Source organism: Schistocerca nitens, chromosome 2 (assembly GCF_023898315.1).
Source record: "Schistocerca nitens isolate TAMUIC-IGC-003100 chromosome 2, iqSchNite1.1, whole genome shotgun sequence".
In the NCBI taxonomy this organism is placed as follows: Eukaryota; Metazoa; Arthropoda; class Insecta; order Orthoptera; family Acrididae; genus Schistocerca; species Schistocerca nitens.
In genome coordinates this window covers 564,168,937-564,191,538 of record NC_064615.1, presented here as the reverse complement: position 1 = coordinate 564,191,538, position 22,602 = coordinate 564,168,937, and the positions used below count along the sequence as shown (strand labels likewise).

The 22,602-nt window shown below is 40.5% G+C and overlaps 1 protein-coding gene across 4 annotated transcripts in view; it reads left to right on the top strand.

The window, feature by feature from the left end:
* Positions 1 to 22,602, top strand: part of LOC126234494 (glucose dehydrogenase [FAD, quinone]-like) — a 209,024-nt gene that overhangs the window by 180,942 nt on the left and 5,480 nt on the right. For all 4 annotated transcript variants that reach the window (XM_049943186.1, XM_049943185.1, XM_049943188.1 and 1 more), the window contains 2 exons: positions 20,945 to 21,122; positions 21,258 to 21,480. In XM_049943186.1, the coding sequence (XP_049799143.1) occupies positions 20,945 to 21,122; positions 21,258 to 21,480 (401 nt within the window). The remainder of the gene's footprint in view (positions 1 to 20,944; positions 21,123 to 21,257; positions 21,481 to 22,602) is intronic.

Sequence of the window (22,602 nt, the reverse complement as noted above, 5' to 3'; positions counted from 1 at the left end):
ACGACATTTGACAAAGTCCCTATTACACCATCAAATATCTTTGACAAAGATATTGGACAAAGAAATTTGATAGTATAATACCGGCCTTAGATAATCAAAGCCCTGATGAAGAATGTGGTTCAGTCATTTCAGTCCTGGGAGGTATTGAGTGACAAGGAGGGCGCTCCGTAATGGTTGGTTCTTGGGATTGATGTGAGGATCAGGTGTGTGTGAGGCCTTCAGCATACTGTGCGAGGGAGTTCTCATCACTGCTGATGCATGCACATGCCATGGGTGGCCAGGCTGTATGGGTGGGACTTTTTGGTGTGGAAGGGGTGGCAGCTTGCTAAGTGCTAATACTGTTGGTGATTGGCAGGTTTGATGTGGACTGTGGTGTAGATGGAGCCGTTTGAAAGGAGGAGATCAACATCTAGGAAAGTGGCTCAATGGGTGGAAGAAAACAGGTGAAGTGAATGGGAGAAAAGGTGTTGAGATTGTGGAGGAGTGAGGATAAGGTGTTCTGGCCTTGGATGCAGATTACAAAGATATCAGCAATCACCCAAGGGGTTCGGAGTTTTGGGAAGCTAGGAATGTTTCCTCTAGGTGGCTGATGAAGAGGGTGCCATGCAGGTGCCTAAGGCTGTGCTACAAATTTTTTTTGTATACTTTTCCTTCAAAGATGAAGTAGTTATAGGCTAGCATGTAGTTGGTTAGTTATACGAGGAATGAAGTGGTGGGTTTGGAAACTGCAGGGTGTTGAGAGAGGCAGTGTTCAATCGCAACGAGGCCATGGGCATGAGAGATGTTGATGTGTAAGGAGGCTGCATCTACAGTTACGAGTAGGTACCCGGGAGATAAGGGTGTGGGGATGGTGGAGAGCCTGTGCTGGAAGTAGTTGGTATCTTTAATGTGCGAGGTTGGTTTTGGACAAGTGGTTGCAGATGTTGGTCAACAAGGGCTGAGATTCTTTCAGTGGGGGCACAATGGGGTGCCGAGTATTGTTAGGTTTGTGCATTTTGGGGAGCGTGTAGAAGGTGGGTGTGTGGGCTGTTGTTGGGGTGAGAAGGGAGGTGGATTTTGGGAGGAGGTTCTGGGAAGGGCCTATGGATTTCAGCAGGGATTAGGGGTTCTGTTGGACTTCTGGGATGGGGTCACTTTAGCTGAGTTTATAGGTGGAGATGTCAGACAACTGGCAGAGGCCCGCTACCAGGTAGTCACTCTGGTTCACCACAACAGTGATGGAACCTTTATCTGCTGGGAGCAGGCGGGATCCAGTTTTAGGCAGTGTGGGGCAGTCCTTTCTTCTGCTGAAAGGTTGTTGTTCTAGGGGAGGGACCTGGGGAAGGATGAATAGACCAAATTCGAAGTTAGGAATTCCTGGAACGTGACCAGGGAATGGTGTTGTGAGTGTGTGGGAGGGTGACAGTTTGATGGTGATACGAATTGGGACAGGGAAGATTCGATGCTAGGCTTGCGTTTGCTTTGGTTGAAGGGTTTGATGGCAAAGAAATGTTCTCACTATAGACAGCAGAAGAAGGAGAGTAGGTCTTTCACAAGACCAACATGGTTAAACCTGGGAGCAAGGCTGAATGTGAGGCCTTTGAATAGGAGTGAAACTACTGTGGGGCTGAAGATTTTGGTGGAGAGGTTAACAACGATGTTCTGGGATTGTTTCGATTCTGGATATCATGGAGTGTTGGTAGGGGTTTTGGAGGTTGAAAAGTTCAGTCAGGCAGAGTCTGGGTGCTATGAGAGGTTGATGAGGAGGAACACTGCGACTAGGTTTGGGGTTGTATAGTGGTGCGCCAAAGTGAGAGTAGGATTTCAGCAGGCTGGATAATATGTAGAGATTGTGTTTGGAATGTTGTTCTAGGTGTTGGATTGTCAGGATTTTAATTTGGGTGGTGAGGTGTAGGTAGTGGGGTCGCACAGTAACAGTATTTTGCGGAGGGAGTGGAAGTGGTTCAGGGATGTCTGTGCCATGGAGACAAGTTTTGTAGAACCAGGTTTATGAGGGAAAGGGACTGGCGAAACCTGAAAAGGTGAAGGTATTGTGGAAAGAGTGGTGGGATCCAGAAATAGGGATTTTTGCAGTTAGGCCATGTGGGGGGATTTTATGGCTTGGGCAGCATTTAAGGGACAAGATATGGGACAGGGTTTTGGCTAGGAAGAGGGAAACTTTTCTAAACTGATGCAGATAAATAAAGCAGGGGTCCATTGTGTTGCTGGGGAAGGGGGAGGGAGCACTGGGGAAGGAAGTTGGTGTTGAAAGTGGCTGGTAAAGCTTACAGGGAGAGTTGAATAATGTTGATTCGTATAAGGAGGGATCAGGGGTCAGGGGGTAGTATTGTGACTGACTTATATCTCATCTCCACATATTGTCATGCGCGCAAAATAAATTTGATGACATGTGATTTATCAACATATATAAGAGATAAAGAGGAAACAAAGGCACGTTGAGTTGTGTGCGTGACCATTATAACAGATGCGACTGTAACTATAGGGTGTAACAAAAGTTGCTTGCAACCATGTGTGTCGTGGCTGTCACAGAGTGTGTCATACAGGCAAGAGGGAAGAAACATAAGAGAAAGAAATGGACAGACAATAAAGATCAGCTAGTAAAGAAGACAGTAACAATGGGCAGACGATACGAGGTTTAGATGGAAGGGAGCCACTAGGTGGTATAATAATGTATGAAAATTTCACTCTCATTTCCCTGCCACAGGGATCATACCCTTGTGGAAGACCCAAATGCAAGACCTGCCCAATCCACCCACCCAGCATCTCCCTGTCCAGTCCTGTCACAGGCTTATCCTACCCACCAGAGGCTGTGCCACCTGTGAAAGCAGCCATGTCATGTACCAGATCTGGTGCAACCACTGCACAGTGTTTAACATTGTTATGACAACCAACCAGCTATCAGCCAGAATGAATGAATGTCCATTGCCAACCAGTTGCCAAAAACAAGGAAGATGACCCAGTGGCACAACATGCACAGAGCACAACACGTGGGGTTTCAATGGCTGCTTCACAATCTGTGCCATCTGGACCCTCACCATCGCACACCATCCCCTGTCCCAGTACCCCCGCCCAGTTTGTGTCAGCTAGTTGTATGCTATCATCTCATGCCCTAGTCTGCAACATGGCATGCCGAGCTGTCTGCCACCTGCCCCCTCTATCTGCATCCCCAGCTAGCCCACATGTGGCTCTCCACTCTCCCATGAGCCTCTAGATGCTTCTCCCCAACCTCTTCTCACCAACGCTGAGCTTCTGCCTTTCAGTGAGTCATCTCCTTTATTCCTAAATACACTCCTGGAAATTGAAATAAGAACACCGTGAATTCATTGTCCCAGGAAGGGGAAACTTTATTGACACATTCCTGGGGTCAGATACATCACATGATCACACTGACAGAACCACAGGCACATAGACACAGGCAACAGAGCATGCACAATGTCGGCACTAGTACAGTGTATATACACCTTTCGCAGCAATGCAGGCTGCTATTCTCCCATGGAGACGATCGTAGAGATGCTGGATGTAGTCCTGTGGAACGGCTTGCCATGCCATTTCCACCTGGCGCCTCAGTTGGACCAGCGTTCGTGCTGGACGTGCAGACCGCGTGAGACGACGCTTCATCCAGTCCCAAACATGCTCAATGGGGGACAGATCCGGAGATCTTGCTGGCCAGGGTAGTTGACTTACACCTTCTAGAGCACGTTGGGTGGCACGGGACACATGCGGACGTGCATTGTCCTGTTGGAACAGCAAGTTCCCTTGCCGGTCTAGGAATGGTAGAACGATGGGTTCGATGACGGTTTGGATGTACCGTGCACTATTCAGTGTCTCCTCGACGATCACCAGTGGTGTACGGCCAGTGTAGGAGATTGCTCCCCACACCATGATGCCGGGTGTTGGCCCTGTGTGCCTCGGTCGTATGCAGTCCTGATTGTGGCGCTCATCTGCACGGCGCCAAACACGCATACGACCATCATTGGCACCAAGGCAGAAGCAACTCTCATCGCTGAAGACGACACGTCTCCATTCGTCCCTCCATTCACGCCTGTCGCGACACCACTGGAGGCGGGCTGCACGATGTTGGGGCGTGAGCGGAAGACGGCCTAACGGTGTGCGGGACCATAGCCCAGCTTCATGGAGACAGTTTCGAATGGTCCTCGCCGATACCCCAGGAGCAACAGTGTCCCTAATTTGCTTGGGAAGTGGCGGTGCGGTCCCCTACGGCACTGCGTAGGATCCTACGGTCTTGGCGTGCATCCGTGCGTCGCTGCGGTCCGGTCCCAGGTCGACGGGCACGTGCACCTTCCGCCGACCACTGGCGACAACATCGATGTACTGTGGAGACCTCACGCCCCACGTGTTGAGCAATTCGGCGGTACGTCCACCCGGCCTCCCGCATGCCCACTATATGCCCTCGCTCAAAGTCCGTCAACTGCACATACGGTTCACGTCCACGCTGTCGCGGCATGCTACCAGTGTTAAAGACTGCAATGGAGCTCCGTATGCCACGGCAAACTGGCTGACACTGACGGCGGCGGTGCACAAATGCTGCGCAGCTAGCGCCATTCGACGGCCAACACCGCGGTTCCTGGTGTGTCCGCTGTGCCGTGCGTGTGATCATTGCTTGTACAGCCCTCTCGCAGTGTCCGGAGCAAGTATGGTGGGTCTGACACACCGGTGTCAATGTGTTCTTTTTTCCATTTCCAGGAGTGTAATTCATAATTCTCAACTAGAACTTTCTGTACAATAAAATTGAACAAATCTCCGCATTCCGGATTCTGTACTGATGGTAAGTGATAAGAGCCAAACAGTTGCAGGATAAAGATTTATTTTTTTATCCTGCAACTGTTTGGCTGTTATAATTTACCATGAAGATTTTTAACAGTTGCTGCTTCAGCCATGTTTAAAATTTTGAGATTCTGTACGGAAACTTCCTGGCAGATTAAAACTGTGTGCCGGACTGAGACTTGAACTCGGGACCTTTGCCTTTCGCGGGAAAGTGCCCACACAGTTTTAATCTGCCAGGAAGTTTTATATCAGCGCACGCTCCGCTGCAGGGTGAAAATCTCATTCTGGATTCTGTACAGAATTTGTGAATGAGATAGGTACTCTTTTAACTGCAATAGGCTGTAAGACAAAAATACAAAATGATGCACCATAAAGGAATTACCCGAATGAGGCAGAAGGTGATAGATGTGATGCACATGTGCAGACAAAGAAAGATTACAATTCCAGAAAAAATGGATGATTTATTCAAGAAAAAGAGCTTCACAGACTGAGTACACCAGTAATGTGTTAGTCATTCTCTGGTCCATATGTAAGCAGTTATTGGTCTTGTTATTGACTGCTGGAGTTGATTGATGGAGTTGGATGTCCTCCTGATGGACATTGTGCCAAATGCTGTCCAATTGGCATGTTAGATCATCAAAATCCTGAGCTAGTTGGAGGGCCCTGCCTGTAATGCTCCAAATGCTCTCAATTGGAAAGAGATGTAGCAATCTTGCTGGCCAAGGTAGGGATTGGCAAGCATGAAAACAAGCAGTAGAAACTGTTGCCGTGGGCAGGTGGGCATTATGTTCCTGAAATGTAAGCCCAGGACATCTTGCCATGAAGGCCAACAATACAGGGTGTAGAATATTGTGGACATACTGCTGTGCTCCAAGGAAGTTACAGATGATAACCAAGGGGTCTTGCTATGAAAAGGAATGGCACACCAAAGCATCACTCCCAATTGTCAGGCCATATGGCAGACAACAGTCAGGTTGATATATCACTACTATCACAGGCATCTCCAGACACATCCGTGCTGGTCTTTGGGCCTCATTTTGGAGTGGGACACATCACTGATGACAATTATACTCCAGTCAATGAGGTTCCTGGCCAAAGACATGTCTGGAGATGCCCCAAACGGGGGGAGGGGGGGGGGGGGGTACCAACCTGACTGTCATCTGCCATAATTTCCAACAACCAGGAGTGATGCTCTGGAGTGCCATTTAATTTCTTAACAGGACCCCCTTTTTTTGTCATCTGTGGCTCTCTTACAGCACAGAGGTACATCTATGGTATTCTATGCCCCATTTTGCTGCCCTTCATGGGATTCCATCCTGGTCTTACATTTCAACAAGATAATGTCCGCCCACACACGGCGAGAGTTTTTGTTGCTTGTCTCCGTGCTTGGCAAACCCTACTTTGGCTAGCAAGATTATCAGATCTCTCCCCAATTGAGAACGTTAGAAGTATTACTTGTGGGACTGTCCAACCAACTCAAGATTTTGTTGATGTGACAGTTGGATGGAATCTGCCACAATGTCACTCAGGAGGGCAACCAACAACTCTGTCAATCAATGCCAAGCCAAATAATCACCTGTGCAAGGGCCAGATGTGGACCAATGCATTATTGACTTGCTCAATTTGTGAAGCTCTTTCTCTTGAATAAATCGTCCAATTTTTCTGAAACTGTAATCAATTTCTTGCCTGTACTTGTTCTGACCATCACCACCTTCTTGTAACTCAAACCTGATTTATTGAGTTTGATGTAAGTTAATAATTTGGGTGGCCTCTCACAGTTTCACAGCAGTTGACACACTGTGATAGTAACACACTACAGAGAGAGGTAGTGACGGTAGAATTTGAATAAACAGTTTTCATAATACTCATCTTTTACTCATCTTCTTTGTTGTAAGTTGTAGGCTTGTATTCCATTCTGAAATGTAACATTTTATATTGATCTAGAGCAGGGCTTCACAATATACGTGCTCGCGGAGCAAGCTGTGAGCAGCCAGGCGCGAGCACGGAGCAGCGCGAGCACGCTACCCCCACTACAGGACCAGGGCGGAGAGTGGGGAGAGTCGCGTGGGACACACAATAGATGCCGCCAGTCAATGTAAATACGCGGCCACCTGCAGGGATATCACTCACGAATTATTACTGCGACAAATGAAACAAATAAAGGAGAATGTACACGTGCCACATAATTTTATTAGCTTAGTGTATGCCTTTACCATCTGTAGACAGAAACTAAAGAATTCCACGACAATCCTATATCTTCAACACTTTCTTCAACACTACTTAAAATACCACCTCCGGTTGTAGTGTTCTACATGGCTACTACATCAAGGAGCTCCTCCCTCACCTGAAGATCTCTATTAACACCTCTAATAAATACGGCAAGCTGCGCTGTTCCAGTGATATCAACACTTTCGTCCAGAGCTAGAGAATACGCCATAAAATCTTTACAGATATTTGCAAGCTGGCTCTGGACGTCGTCTGCCATGTCCTGTATGCGACGCATAATGGTCATGTTAGATAATGGCACAATCCGAAACTGTTCAACTTGAGATGGACACAGATGTTCCGCTGCAACTACCAAACATTCTTTTATTAAATCGCCATCAGTTAAGGGGCGTAGGGATTTTGCTAAAAGCAAAGCAATTTTGTAACCCACTCTGAGAGCTGCCTCAGTTGATTTTTCTTCGTCGTCCAGATCATCTTCGGATAGCTTCCTTTTAAGTTTAAAAACTTCCTGTGCACGATCTGGTCTATCACATTTTCCACGTCCATAGTCTTTCGCGTGGTATGACATATAATGTCGCTGCAAATTAAATTTCGTAAAAGAATTCAGCGTTTTGTGACATACTAAACATTTTGCAACACCATCTTTTTCAGTAAACAGATACAATTCCTCCCAATGGGGATTGAACTGCGAAAGCATGGTTGGGGTTACACAAGGGCAACTTCACAAGATTCTTAACCAGCGAAGTGACTGTTAAGAGCTGATCGTAGTACTTTAAACGTTACACAGTCGGCGCGAATTCAATAGGCACGCTGCGGCCCTATTCAAACGTGCGCGCGCATTTCCCCTCCCTCCCCTCCCTACCTACTCCGCGACCTTGCGGCTGCTCGCGAGTACGTGCCTGAGCAGACTCGAGTACTCGCGCTCAAAACCGGCCAGTTGTTAAGCCCTGATCTAGAGGATGCTAAACTTCATTTTGTTATGTAATATGAACACTGGTGGACTTTCTGGTGCTGGACACACATATTTTCAGTCACTTCACTTCACAATACAAATCAATATCAACCACAATGCTAACACAACATGTACAACTTGTATTCCATCCTCACACTTCCAGCTCGTACCACTGACTATTCAAAGATAAAGATTTACCTCTAACAATATGAAGCAAAGAAAATAATATCATATATTGATCTATTTGTGCAAAATCAGCTTTGAAATATATATTTCAAAAATAAGATGGAAATGATTGTTTATAATTGCTTATCTTCAATTTGGGAATCAGTCATTTCATATGATCCAAGATCAGTTAGAACATTTATCTCACCATAACCTGTTTTATTAATATTACCCTTCCAAAAATTTGGAGAACATAAAATGCGAGAAAAATTTTGATACAAAATAATAAAACTGGTTATGGCAACAAGGTTTGGAGTATAACAAATCAATATTCATAGGTTTTTTTCATTACATAATTTACAATATTTTTGACTTCATTCAGATGAGGACAAGAGCAAATTTTTGCTTCATAAAGGTCGTTTCTCACAAATTTTGAAAACAATTACAAAGTCTAGCCTTTTACCTATTCTGTAGCTCACAAATTATTATCAAATGTCATATAACATAAATGGGATAGTCAAAAAGAGTTATGCATAACAAATATTCCTACTTTTAACTCTGTTTTTTGACATAAAACTGCATTCTTTGGTTTTATCATAGTGGCATGACAGTAGAACTGGCATTTCATGAAAATGTCTGTAAGCATTTTGAGAAATGCAAAAATTCTGTTATCAACAAATATCTGTTAGTAACTGCTACGCAAAAACACTTTCTTTATTCTCCTTTATATACCAACATTTATAAATCTGTCTTCAATTCATGAAATGTTATTGATTGGTGATGCTCTGGGGCCAAAAGAAAACATTTTAGTTCACATAGAGTTATTTGAAGTGCTTTAAAGAAAATATAGCAAAATACTCTTGATCACAGAACAAAATTAATGTACTTGGTTAGGAACTTTTTCCTTTTGCTTAGAACACAAATGAAATGTTTTTGCATCAACATTTTACAATGTCTCTTACATTTTTCACTAATACCTATGTGTCTTTCATAATACCTTACATCATCATCAGGTATGTCACTTTGGAAAATAGTTTGTCAGATTTTAAGCCCATTTCTGAGTTTACTTATTTATTTACTTTTTGTCAACCATTACTAGGATCCAACTCTCTCTCCATCTCATTTGCAAGTGGTTTAACAAAATAAATGTGCCTGCTCAACACTTACCTTCATGCCACACGCAACAGAACTTACATCATTAAGCTACATTTCATCTCTTACAGCTTCAGCTGTCATAACAACTTCAGTACCTTTTCCTCCACATAAACCTCTGTTATTTCTTTAAAGTAATCACCCTTTTATGCATTACCATTTCGACCACAACATATGACACAAAAATCACTGCCTATTTATTATAAATTTTCACGTCTTGAGTGGCGTAAACACTCCTTTTTGTGCATTACTACCTGTAAAAACGCCAACTTCAGGCCCTCCTGCCCATACTCAATAATCACTGACTTTCACTGAAGCAAACTCCATTTTATTTTCTTCAATATTGTTACTGTTGCCCATCATTAACCTCCTATTACCACAGTACACATCCATTCTATCAAACTACATGGTTTACTCTACTTTATCATCCAGAATGGATACCAGAACCTTCTTACTTCCAAATTTAACTTTCATACAGAACACTGAACCCTCAGCATATAAAAACATTCTACTACAAAAATTATTTCTTGCCCAACTTTGCAAGAATTTTTTATGCACAAAATGGCAGATGCTTCAAGGATAAAACTGTCGGATCACCTCATCCACAGAAGCTGTGGTCACATAAAATAGGGTAGACCATGGATAGAAGAGAATAAAAAAAAAAAAAAAACTGAAGAGCACAGTAGGAACAGAACCCAGATAGGAAAGAGTTAGTATAGGGTGCAGCAGAAAATAAGAATCGATACACCCAGCTATGGAAGGCACCACCCATCAAGTGGTGTGGCTGCCAAAGTCAGCAGACCCCCTAACTTAATTCCATGTATAAGACCATCAGTTTTATCACTCATTTGTCCTTTAGTATCTGATTGCTACAAACATTTTGCATTCAATAGTTTTCATGACACATAATAGATTCTAAAGTAACATGTGAAAAATTTCTTATCAAGTCTTTCAAATTCTGTTACAGGATGAAACAACTAGAGTATTCTTACATGTTTTCCTGAAAACTGTGTTATTTAGTTACTTATGTAAGAGAAAGTTGGCCACAAATTATGCCAAAATATCAACAACACTAAAATTTGCTTTAAGGTGCTGTTCATCAATTATTTGTCACTGTCATATTTAAATTCTTCTTTCACATCTACATGAAGTACACGGATTTAATGGGGCAACGTGAAAGTTCCATACATATCAAAAATAATATTAAACATCAGAAAAAATATCTATCATAGTAATCACAAGTAAATTATATGCATCACAAGAAATTGCAGTTGTTTTGTGAGAAACAGCATGGTACTTTCCTCACACCTTCCCAAAACTGGTACCTGGAAATATCAAAGATTCATTGGATGACAAATAATTCTAGACAGCAAAAAGGAATGCTGTAAAGGTCATTTTTCAGATTCCAGAGGCTTTTTACACAAATATCATGACAAAAACTAACATGTAAATTACACAAGTACTAATTCACCATATGGCAGACATGCTGAGTCATGATATGCTCAACAAAAAGATTCACACAATTACAGCTTTCGGCCATTAAGGCCTTTGTCAGCAATTGACACACAAACAGACATGCACACAAACACACTCACGCAAACGCAACTTGTACACACGTCTGCATTCTCAGATAACTGAAACCACATTGCGAGCAGTAGCACCAATGCATGATGGGAGTGGCGACTGGGTGGTGGTAAGGGGGAGGCTGGGGCGGGGAGAGGGAGGGATAGTATGGTGGGGATGGTGGACAGTGAAGTGCTGCAGTTTAGATGGAGGGCGGGAGAGAAAGTGGGGGGAGAGGGGGGGGGGGGGAGGAAGTAGCGGAAAGAAGAGAAATAAAAAGAAATTAAATGACTAGGTGTGGCGGTGAAATTATGGCTGTGTAGTGCTTGAATGGCAACAGGGAAGGGGCTGGATGGGTGAGGACAGTGACTAATGAAGGTTGAGACCAGGAGGGTTACAGGAATGTAGGATGTAGTGCAGTGAAAGTTCCCACCTGCACAATTCAGAAAAGCTGGTGTTGGTGGGAAGGATCCATACGCCACAGGCTGTGAAGCAGTCATTGAGATGAGAGAGATCATGTTCGACAGCGTGTTCAGCAACAGGGCTGTCCACTTGTTTTTTGGCCAAAATTTGTCGGTGGCCATACATGCGGACTGACAGCTTGTTGGTTGTCATGCCTACATAGAATGCAGCACAGTAGTTGCAGCTCAGCTTGTAAATCACATGACTGGTTTCACAGGTAGCCCTGCGTTTGATGGGATAGGTGCTGTTAGTGACCGGACTGGAGTAGGTGGTGGTAGGAGGATGTATGGGACAGGTCTTGCATCTAGGTCTATTACAGGGGTATGAGCCATGAGGGAAGGGATTGTGAGCAGGGCTTGTGTAAGGATGGACGAGTATATTGTGAAGGTTCAGTGGACAGCAGAATACCACTGTAGGAGGGGTGGGAAGGATAGTGGGCAGGACATTTCTCATTTCAGGGCACAATGAGAGGTAATCGAAACCCTGGCAGAGAATGTGATTCAGAAACCTTCACAATATACTCGTCCATCCGTACACAACCCCTGCTCCCAACACCTTACATCATGACTCATACCCCTGTAATAGACCTAGATGGAAGACCTGTCCCATACATCCTCCAACCACCACCTACTCCAGTCCAGTCACTAACATCACCTGTCCCATCAAAGGCAGGGCTATCTGTGAAACCAGTCATGTGATTTACAAGCTGAGCTGCAACCAACAAGCTGTCTGTCCGCATGAATGGCCACCGACAAACTGTGGCCAAAATACAAGTGGACCTCCCTGTTGCTGAACACGCTGTCAAACATTATATCACTCATCTCAATGACTGCTTCACAGCCTGCGCCATATGCACCCTTCCCACCAACACCAGCTTTTCTGAATTGCGCAGGTGGGAACTTCCCCTGCAATACATCCTACATTCCCGTAACCCTCCCGGTCACAGCCTTCGTTAGTCACTGTCCTCATCCATCCAGCCCCCTCCCTGTTCCCATTCCAGCACTACACAGCCATCATTTCATCACCAAACCCAGTCTTTTAATTTATTTTTTTTCCTCTCCTTTCTGCTACTTCCTCCCCCCACTCTCCCCACCTTTTCTCCTGCCCTCCGTCTAAACTGCAGCACTTAACTGTCTGCCACCTCCACCATACTATCCCTCCCTCTCCCCGCCCCAGCCTCCTCCTTACCCCTACCCAGTCGCCACTCCCACCGTGCACTGGTGCTGCTGCTCGCAAGGTGGTTTCAGTTATCTGAGACTGCAGATGTGTGTGCAAGTTGCATTTGTGTGTGTGTGTGTGTGTGTGTGTGTGTGTGTGTGTGTGTGTGTGTGTGTGCGCGTGTGTGTCTATTGCTGAAAAAGGCCTTAATGGCCGAAACCTATAATTGTGTGAATCTTTTTGTTGTGCCTCTTGCGACTCAGTATCTCCCCTATATGGTGAGTAGCAACTTTCCTTCTCTAATATTGGTACATTCCATTCTGGATTTTCCATTGTTTGACAAGTACTAATTCATTATATAACACAAAGAAAGTTATATAAGAACTGAATAAATGCTGAGGGATTGACTGAGATTCATACTTAAAGCTTCAGCTTTTCAAATGATTAGTTAGTTAAAACATTACTCTAAACATTGACAAATAACACCGTTAAAAAGCTAATTACTTTTCATGAAAGAACGTAATAAAACAAAATCATGACTTCTTTACATTCTGTATAGAAGTAATACAGCATAAGCAAAAATAATAAGTTACCACATTTGAAATTGTCTGTGCAAAAATTTATGGAAACCTATAACTACATAGTTCTTCACAAATGGTAGAAAACATTTTGTTTCTACAGCTTTTCTTTCTTTCATTCTCTTTTTACTTAACAGATACATTTGACTTTTTTTTTTTTTTCCTGCAACTATTACCGTGTTGCTTTCCAGAATGAAAATTGTTACCATTTGCTCTATTGTGTTCCTTCTGATGATAATTGTTTCCATTGTGTTTACCATGTTCTCTTTTGCTGTTATTATTACAGTGCCAATCTTGATTACTACCTCTTTCAAAATATTTGTGCTTTGTGTGGTTGTACTTTACTGATTTTCAAAAACTCTATCTAATTTATCTACCTGTTTCAAAAACTGATTTATTCTACAGAACAGCAAATAAATTTTTTAACAAATGTAAAACAAAAATCTCAGGTGCAATAGAAAATAAAGAGGGGCAAATGCTGTTTGATGAAAACATGGTGAAGAGATCGAAAGAATACATTGAGGAGTTCTATGCCGGAACATCTCTTTCAGAGGAAGTAACAGGAAAAGAAGAGCAACTAGACAAAGATAACAAGGGATATGAAATTCTGCAAGAAGATTTTGAAATGCTCTAAAAGAACTATGGGCAACAGTGCAACGGGTATTGATGGCATCCCTGCAGAACTAATGAAGAATGCTGGTGACAGCATAACAATGATGCTGCTTAAACACATTAGGTCTATCTGTAACACAGGAGAGATACTGACAGACTTCCAGAAATGCATCATTGTTCCTGTACCAAAGAAGGCAGCAGCTACAAAATGGGAACAGTACCAAACTTTAAGCCTAATATCACATGCATAAAAAATTCTCATCAAAATAATTCAGAAGAGAATTGAAAAGAAGGTGGAGGACATGCTGAGTGAAGATCGGTTTGGTTTCAGAAGGGGACTGGGAACAAGACAAGTGATTCTACACTGAGACTCCTTATCGAAAAGCAATTACAGAAAAATAAACCAATTTATATTGCCTTTGTAGACCTGGAAAAGGTATTTGATAATGTTATCTGGCAAGAGATGTTCACAGTTCTGAGGAAAAGTGGAATGAATTACAAAGACATCTGTGTGATACTCAGTTTCTATAAGAATGAGGTGGCAGTGATTAGGAACTGTCGGCAGGAACAAGAAGCAAATACTAGAAAAGGGGTAAGACAAGGGTGTGCTCTCTCTCCCCTCTTATATTCAGTGCTTACATCTAGGAAACTATAGACCAAGTTCGAGAAACTACTGAAGTGGGATTCAAAAATAATGGGCAGAAGATAGACATGCTGTGTTATGAAGATGGTATTGCCATAGTCACAAAGGCAAAATAAGATCTAGAGGAAGTCCTCAGAATAATAAAAAGAATTCTATGCAATCAATATGGAATGAGAATAAACAAGAAAAAGACTAAAGTGATGGTATGCACCACAGAAGCAGAATATGAACCTCTAAGAACGAGAATTGGAAGAGAGGAGCTGGAAGTGGTAGAGGAGTTGACCTACCTGGGAAGCAAAATCACAAGGGATGGTAGAAGCCAGAAAGAAATTGTGAGCAGAATACAACAGGCCAAAATTGCTTTTAATCTGAGGAGGAACTTACTAGCAAGAACATCAATTGGAAAATAAGGAAACGTATCATGAAAGCTTTTGTTTGGAGTTTGTCCCTATACGGATGTGAAACACGGCAATGAGAAGAGAAGAGAAGAGAGAAGATGGCTAGAGGCTCTGGAAATGTGGTGCTATAGAAGGATGATGAAGATCAGCCGTAGAGACAAAGTAACAAATTAAGAGGTGCTTAGAAGAGTACAGGAAACCATATCTCTGTGGAGGCTCATCCAGAAAAGAAGAGACAAACTTGTAGGGCACATCCTAAGACACAACAGCATCATTGGGACAATATCAGAAGAAGCTACTGAGGGAAGGAATTGGCAGAGGTGACCAAGGACATCACACATTCAACAGATCATGAGTGACGTTGGATGTAACACGTACATGGAAATGAAGAGGAAGGCAGACAGAAGAGAGGACTGGCACTCTGCTGCAAACCAAACTCAGAGTTCAACAGTAAAAGAAGAAGATGGTTTCAAAAACTGGTCTATTGTGTCATCTGGCCCATAGTCTAGGTCCCACTGTGCCTCAGCTAGTAACCTCCTTTTTAAAGCCTCAATCTGGGTGATTCAAGAGGTTTGCTCAAATGATCTAAGTTTTTAACTTTATTTTTGCAAAACTGTTTCATGTTAATATGCCCTTCCCTGTAATTTGGTCCATTGAGAAATTCACTTTTTTTTCTAGCTTGTTCAGTCTCTGACCAAAATCTGTCTAAAAATGCTTTCTCAAAAGTTGCATAGGTTGTGTTGTCATTAGTATACTGATTAGCCCAGCTTCCAGAAACAAACTTGATTTTCATAATATCACTCATATTACGCACAAAGTTATCTCTGCAATGTCACAGAAAATGTACAGGGTGTAAACTACCTTCATCTGTGAAGTTCTTTACTGGAATGTTGCGAAACATGGTACCAACATTGTTTATAAGATTTCTGTTGACTATATCATTGGACAATTCTTCAACCTTTTTGTGCAGAACAGAAACACTTACTTTCTAGTGTGCTGGTTCTCTTGTTACTTAATAAAACATTTTCTGTGAATTTGCTGTCTGCTGTCTTCACCTGTTCAACAAAACTGCTTTCAACAAATACCAGTTTGGTATCAAAATTAGTTTCCAAAATCGAAATACAACTATTTACATTTTCGTCAACAGTACTTATTTCCCTATGCACTTTTTGAAAAACAATTTTGTTTTTTTCCTATCTTCAGTGATCTCATCTTTGACATTTTTGACTTCAGTGTTAAATTTAAGAATTTAAGTTCAATTTCTTTCATTTTAGACTCAACATACTCTACTTGAACATCTAATCTACCAATTTTTTGATTGATATCCTTTAGTTGAGCTGTATTTCTACCTATACACTCAAATAACACTCCTGTGGAATGACCAAATTCTTTGAACTCATTCTTACTTTCTTGTTTATGATTTCCAAGTTGCTCATTAATTTTTGTGAACTGGTCATTATTCATTTGTATTAACAGTGCCAACATGGTAGGTATGTCATTATCATAACCTCGTATTACTAATTTACTGGATTTATCAGCACCTTTTTTTCTGTTCTACTGTTTCATCAATAAAGCTTTCCTGCTCCTGTTTTACAACACTACTTAAGTCTTCAGTCTGTATTACTTCCCACTGTTTCAGATTCTCATACAATGACTGTCATTGTTAATGATTTTTCAGTGAAACACTTTACCAAAAAAAAAAAAAAAAGATTTACAGTATTTAAATTTGCTGTTGGATGTTGACATTGTTAGTTGTTTACCTCACTTTTTATTTTTCATTCTTTACTTCTTCTTGCTTGCATACTCCTTTTGGTGCTGCTATTGCTGTTTCATAGCTGTGGTTCATATTTGTCCAATAATTCACATGACATTTTCACAATGTGTATACTTTTAATTTGAAAAAAGAAAAATAGACCAACACAGTATTACACATTTCACATTAGGAAAATCCCAGATGACCCCCACTCTCTTGTTGCCCAAAGTTGATTTATTAAGTTTGAAGTAAGTTAGTAATTTGAGTGCGTGGTCACATTTTCACAGGACTTGACACACTGATACAGTTTCACACTGCAGGGAGCGGTATTAATGGTGGAATTTGAATAAACAGTTTTCATAATACTCATCTTTTACTCATCTTCTTTGTTGTAAGTTGTAGGCTCATGGTCCATTTTGAAATGTAACTTTTTATATTGGTCTTGAGGATGCTCGGCTTCATTTTGTTATATAGTATGAATACTGGTGGAGTTTCTGGTGCTGAACACATATATGATTCTGACACAACAAACATAACTTGTACTCCTTCCTTGCACTTGCAACTTGTACCACTAATTACTCAGAGACAAAGATTTACCTCTAACACCATGTAGCAAAGAAAATACTGTCATATATTGATCTATTTGTGCAAAATCTTCTTTGAAACATACATTTCAAAAATAAAGTACAAAAAATTGTTTATCATTGCTTATCTTTTTAAGAAGTCTGTATCATCATCATAACTATATGATAGTGGATTTCTGGGTTTTGAGTCTTCAACTTGGGAATCCAGTCATTTCATATGATCCATGATTGGTTAGTACATTTATCCCATCATAACCAGTTTTGTTACAATGTACATCACATATTCCAATTTCTGTCTCTTTTGAATAATTCTTTGATGGTGCATCTTTCTTCATGTCTGAAGAGTGTATACTGTATATTTGTCAAAAAAAAAAAAAAAAAAAAAAAAAAAAAAAAAAAAAAAACGTACCCAGCAGTTGGTATAAAGTGCAGGTCATGCACATATAAAAGAAAGTAGCAGAAATGATCCAAAAAACTACCATTCAGTATCTCTGACATCAGTCTGTTGAAGACTCTTAAAATGAATTCTGAGCTCAAACATAATGATGTATCTGAAAAAGAATGACCACTTCCGTGCCAACCAGTGTAGACTCCAAAAATATCGATCATGTGAAACCCAACTTGCACTAAGACGTCATGAAAACATTGAATCAAGACACTCAGAGATGCAGCAGTTTTGACTTCTGAAAAACATGTGGCTCGGTACCTTATTGACACTTATTATGCAAAGTATAATTGTGTGAGAGGTCAAACCACATTGAGGAATTGTTGGTAGTGAGGATACAGCATGTTATTTTGGATGGCAAATCATCTACAGATGTAAAAGTAACTTCAGGTGTACCACAGGGAAGTGTGTTGGGATCCTTGGTTTCGTGTTGTATATTAATGACCTAGCAGATAATATTACTTATAACCTCAGATTTTTCACAGATCTATAATGAACTGCTGTCTGAAAAAAGTTGCAAAAATGTTCAGTTGAATCTTGATAAGATTTCAAAATGATGCAAAGATTGGCACTTGTTGTAAAAGTTCATAAATGTAAAATTGTGAACTTCACAAAATGAAAAATCATTGTATCCTATGATTGAAATATCAGCGAATCATAATTGAAATCATTCAATTGATACAAATACCTGTGTGCAACAATTTTTAGGAATATGAAATGGAACCATCACATAGGCTCAGATGTTGCAAAAGCAGGTGGCAGACTTCAATTCATCGGTAGAATACTAGGGAAATGCAGTCAATCTACAAAGGAGTTTACTTACAAAACACTTGTGCAACCCATCCTAGGATGTTGCTAAATTGTGTAGGTCTCTACCACATAGGACTAACAGAGGATATTGAAAAAAATGCAGCGAAGGACAGCATAAATGGTCACAGGTTTGTTTGGCCGTTAGGAGAGTTTCAAAGAGATAGTAAAGATACTGAACTGGCAGATGCTTGAAGATGACACAAACTACCCCTGGAAAGCCTACTTACAAATTTTCAAGAGCCAGCTTTACATGATGAATCAAGGAATATACTATAACCTCATACGTATCACTCCTATAGGGATTGAAAGGACAATATTAGACTATTTACAGCACACAAAGAGGTGTTTAAACAATCATTCTTCCCACACTCTGTGAATGCAATAGGAGGAAGCCTTAATAACTGGTACAATGTAAAGTATCCTCCGCCATGCACTTTGCGGTGGTTTCCAGAGTATAGGTGTAGTTTTACATGCATATACAGTTATAATTTTGTATTTGGTTAGCAACTAGGTCAGAGCAAAAGGCATTATTGAAAGCAGTGTATTCGATCATGTAGAATACTATCTGACAGGAGAAACTGACAATGGATCAAATATAAGGTAATGCCACATGTAGTGAATGTTCTGTGTATATGACCTAATGTATGGTTGAGTTTACACAGGTTACAGTATTAGTGTCTGTTCTTTTTCTGTAAATGTTAATTGACTATTTGTGTATTTAATGTCTATGTTAAGGATTAAGAAATAACTAAAAGAGTTTTCGGGTACATTGTGACTTTAAATGTATTGTGTTTAGAATCTGAGTGTACGAAGATGGTATTTAATTGTTGAGTTGTGCCAGACCATATATGCATCACAGCAGCCACATATCTGATTGTATATTTAATTTTATTACTGATTGGCACTTTGTGTAAGGATACTTGCCCAAAATTAACCAAGAAAGTTTCAGCTATTAAGGAGCAAAGAGGAATCAGTTGTCAGGAAGTTTAAAAATTGCACGTAATTTACTGCAAAGAGAAGTATTCATTGTAGCAGTCATCCCTTGTGCTGTGGCTAAGCCATATCTCCATGTCATCCCTCCTCCTAGCAAAATCAATTTTTAGGAGATGTAACAATTTCTAATTGTGGAGAAATTTCCATTCATAATTAAATTCACGATTTCGAACTTAGTAACTTCAGTAGCACCTAATATATCTGTCTGCCCCATGTAATTTTATATATGGTTGCAGATAACTGTCACCTACTGATGACATAAGAAGCCAAAAATACTTATTTAATAAATAAAAATTTCTTCTTGCTATCACTCAAGCAGTTCATGTCAAGAGAATGTCATTCTAACTTTTAGCAAATTTTCTTTCCTCCTCCTCAAGCCATCTCCTGTTCCTGGTAGAAATTCTCTAGCCTATTGTTCTGATGCTCAGAATCATTTTTACTTGACTCACATCACTTCCATTTGCTATTTGTTCTGTCTGCCATGTTTCTATGTCTAACCTAAAGTTTTTCAGTGATATAGTATTCCCTTTCCATGTTACAAACACTGTGTAGGGTAGATCTTGTGGTTTCCAAACCCAGCTGGCTTTTCTTTAGGTGCATGCTTCCTAGGCCATTCCACTCTTTCCATTGGCAATTCCTCACCCCCAACCCCTCCCTGTCACACTTTGAGACCATTGACAGTTATAAATGCCTGCCACTCTTTTATCTGGTGGCCTACACATTCTTTTTTGCCTTGAGGATAAAAAATCAGTTATAAGTCTGAACTGAATGAAGATGAAAAAGTAGCTAATTGTTGCAGTATATTTTCATGGAATTTGAGCACATAAACTTAAAAAAAGTAATCCAGATACTGGTCAACAAACATTTGTAAACATCAAGGATAATAATTCATGTAACTATCTCAGGTATCTTAAGTATGAATTTGTTTGTCAATATGTATAATGTAAGTTCACAAGTAAAGCCATTTCACCAAATAAATCCAACTTTGGATGTAGAAATGGTATTAGTATAACTCTAAAAATCTATGCACATTCTAAATTCTCTGACATATGAAACTGCTATATCTGCTCACAATTCAGATATTTATTGACAATGTCGGGATTAGCATGAGCTAACTTACCTCTTCTTGGCGTGAACAAAACTGAGTTTGGAGGTTTCACAGAACAAAATTCTTTATTTCGGTAACAGTATCTGCTGAACTGATTGGACAATTGGTTACCCTCAAAGCTGAGTAAGTTTAACCTGTAGGAGAAATGTTCTGAATGTGCATATCACTCAGGAACAGGTGAACCAGAAACCAGCCATAGCCAGCCATAGATATTGCATCTCTGAGAGACTGGTACTCAACAAAACATAAAAGCATGTAACAAAGAAAATCATATACAAATTTGCTCATAAAGAATAATCAGTACAAAAGAACATAAAACATATAATGAAACACAGTGCCCCTGGTGATTGGCACAAAAACTTTTTGACAGCTCAACTCATTTGTTAACACGGACCTCACACACACAACACTGTGCCACTGAATACAATCACTGGTTGGCGCGAACATCGTAGGAGATGCATCAACAGTAACCATTTATGTTCTGTTTAAGTTTAGAGTAAATGTGTACAGTTCAGTTTATTGCCTTTTTTTACTGATTTTGTGCTTGTGGTTTCCAGTTGTGGGCAGAGTATTTCTCACAGCTTCAAGGGCAACAAGTAGCAAGTATAATGCCAGTACTTTTGCATCCAAAAAGCAAGGGAAATGTTCATCTTAAAAGCAGAAACCCTCTGGATCCACCGGCAATCAATCCACAGTATCTCTCCAGTCCAGATGACATAAAGGTTCTTTATGAAGGTACAAAACAACAAGCATAACTGAAATATTCCGTATAGATAGCTGATGTTTCAGTATGCCTAGAACACTTCCATTAAAAAAATTGTTTGTAATGTGTTATTTGTTTATGCCAATCTGAAGATTGTAGTTTTGCAGGTATCAGAATAGTGCAGAGGTTAATAAATACAACACCTATGCAAAACCTGGGTGTTAAAATGTACAGAAAGCCCTTACCAGCTTGTAGCATGTTTGAATTTGACAGTGAAGCATATTGGTATTGCTATATGGAACATATTACTCTCACATCCTACCATCCTGTTGGCACATGTCGTATGGGGCGACCAACAGATTCAAGTTCTGTTGTCAGTGCTCAGCTAAGGTAAGTGCAGTTTCTCTTTTTTAAATGTATAGCTGTACTATTAAAAAGAAACACAGTGTCTGCTCAAAAGCATGAAAGAACAGTGAGTACCTGGTAGTAATTTTTAAGAACCAAACAATGAAAATAAACTGCAAGGATTTAATTGTGTTTAAAAATACTCTAATATGCACAACAAGACTCGTATATTGAACATATATATTGTGCATATCTTGGCATTGTGTTTGCTAACTTTAATACAGCACAGGACATAAAAGTATATTTCTCATGTACAGTGAGAAACATAATCCCTGTGTATGATTTGTTCTCATTTTTTATGACAATATGCCTGCCTTACATATTATAATGTGGTAGACCAGAAAATATGACAGTGAAATGACTGCTGCCAGAAATGACCCATATCCCAGTACACAGGATGAGGATAAAACAAATATTCTGTAAAATAGTGGTAACACTGGCATTCTTAATTCCACTAGTATAGGAGTTTACAGTTGTCCTATGGGCCTTAAATAAAGTGTACTGCTGGATATCAAATCATGATTATTTTATGTTAATCTAATTTTGTAGAATATTCTAGGAAATTGTCCTACCATATTTCCTATTGTTAGCACTTCCAAAACAAGATATAAATTAATACTTTGCATGATTGATTGTTAGGTAGATATGTTGCTAAGTTTGCTGTTAAAAACATTTTGTATGCCAAAAGTTTGTTCACATGAAACATGTCAGTACATTTTTAAGAACAGAACTATGTCTCTGGCCTCTTACAGAGTTCAGAAAGTTAATGTTATGTCTATTTATCAATCATACTGTCATATGAAAATTGTCATTGTTACCTGTTATAAATAACTGGATGCGTGAACCCACTGGGAGCTGAGTTGAGTTAGTTTTGAGGTAGTAATCGGTTAGTATGGCACAGTAACAGTATAACTCTGGGTCTCAGAATTGATGAATTTGTGAAAAGTTGTAATATAAACTGGAAATTGATCAAAACTCGTTGTACACTTTTTAATTAGAGTGCACGTCTGCCTTCTGACGTGCATGAAAAACAAATTTTATTTAGACTGCAGTGAAACAAGTTTTAACAATCACCCTGACTGCAAAAAAGGGATAAAGCTAGGAAAA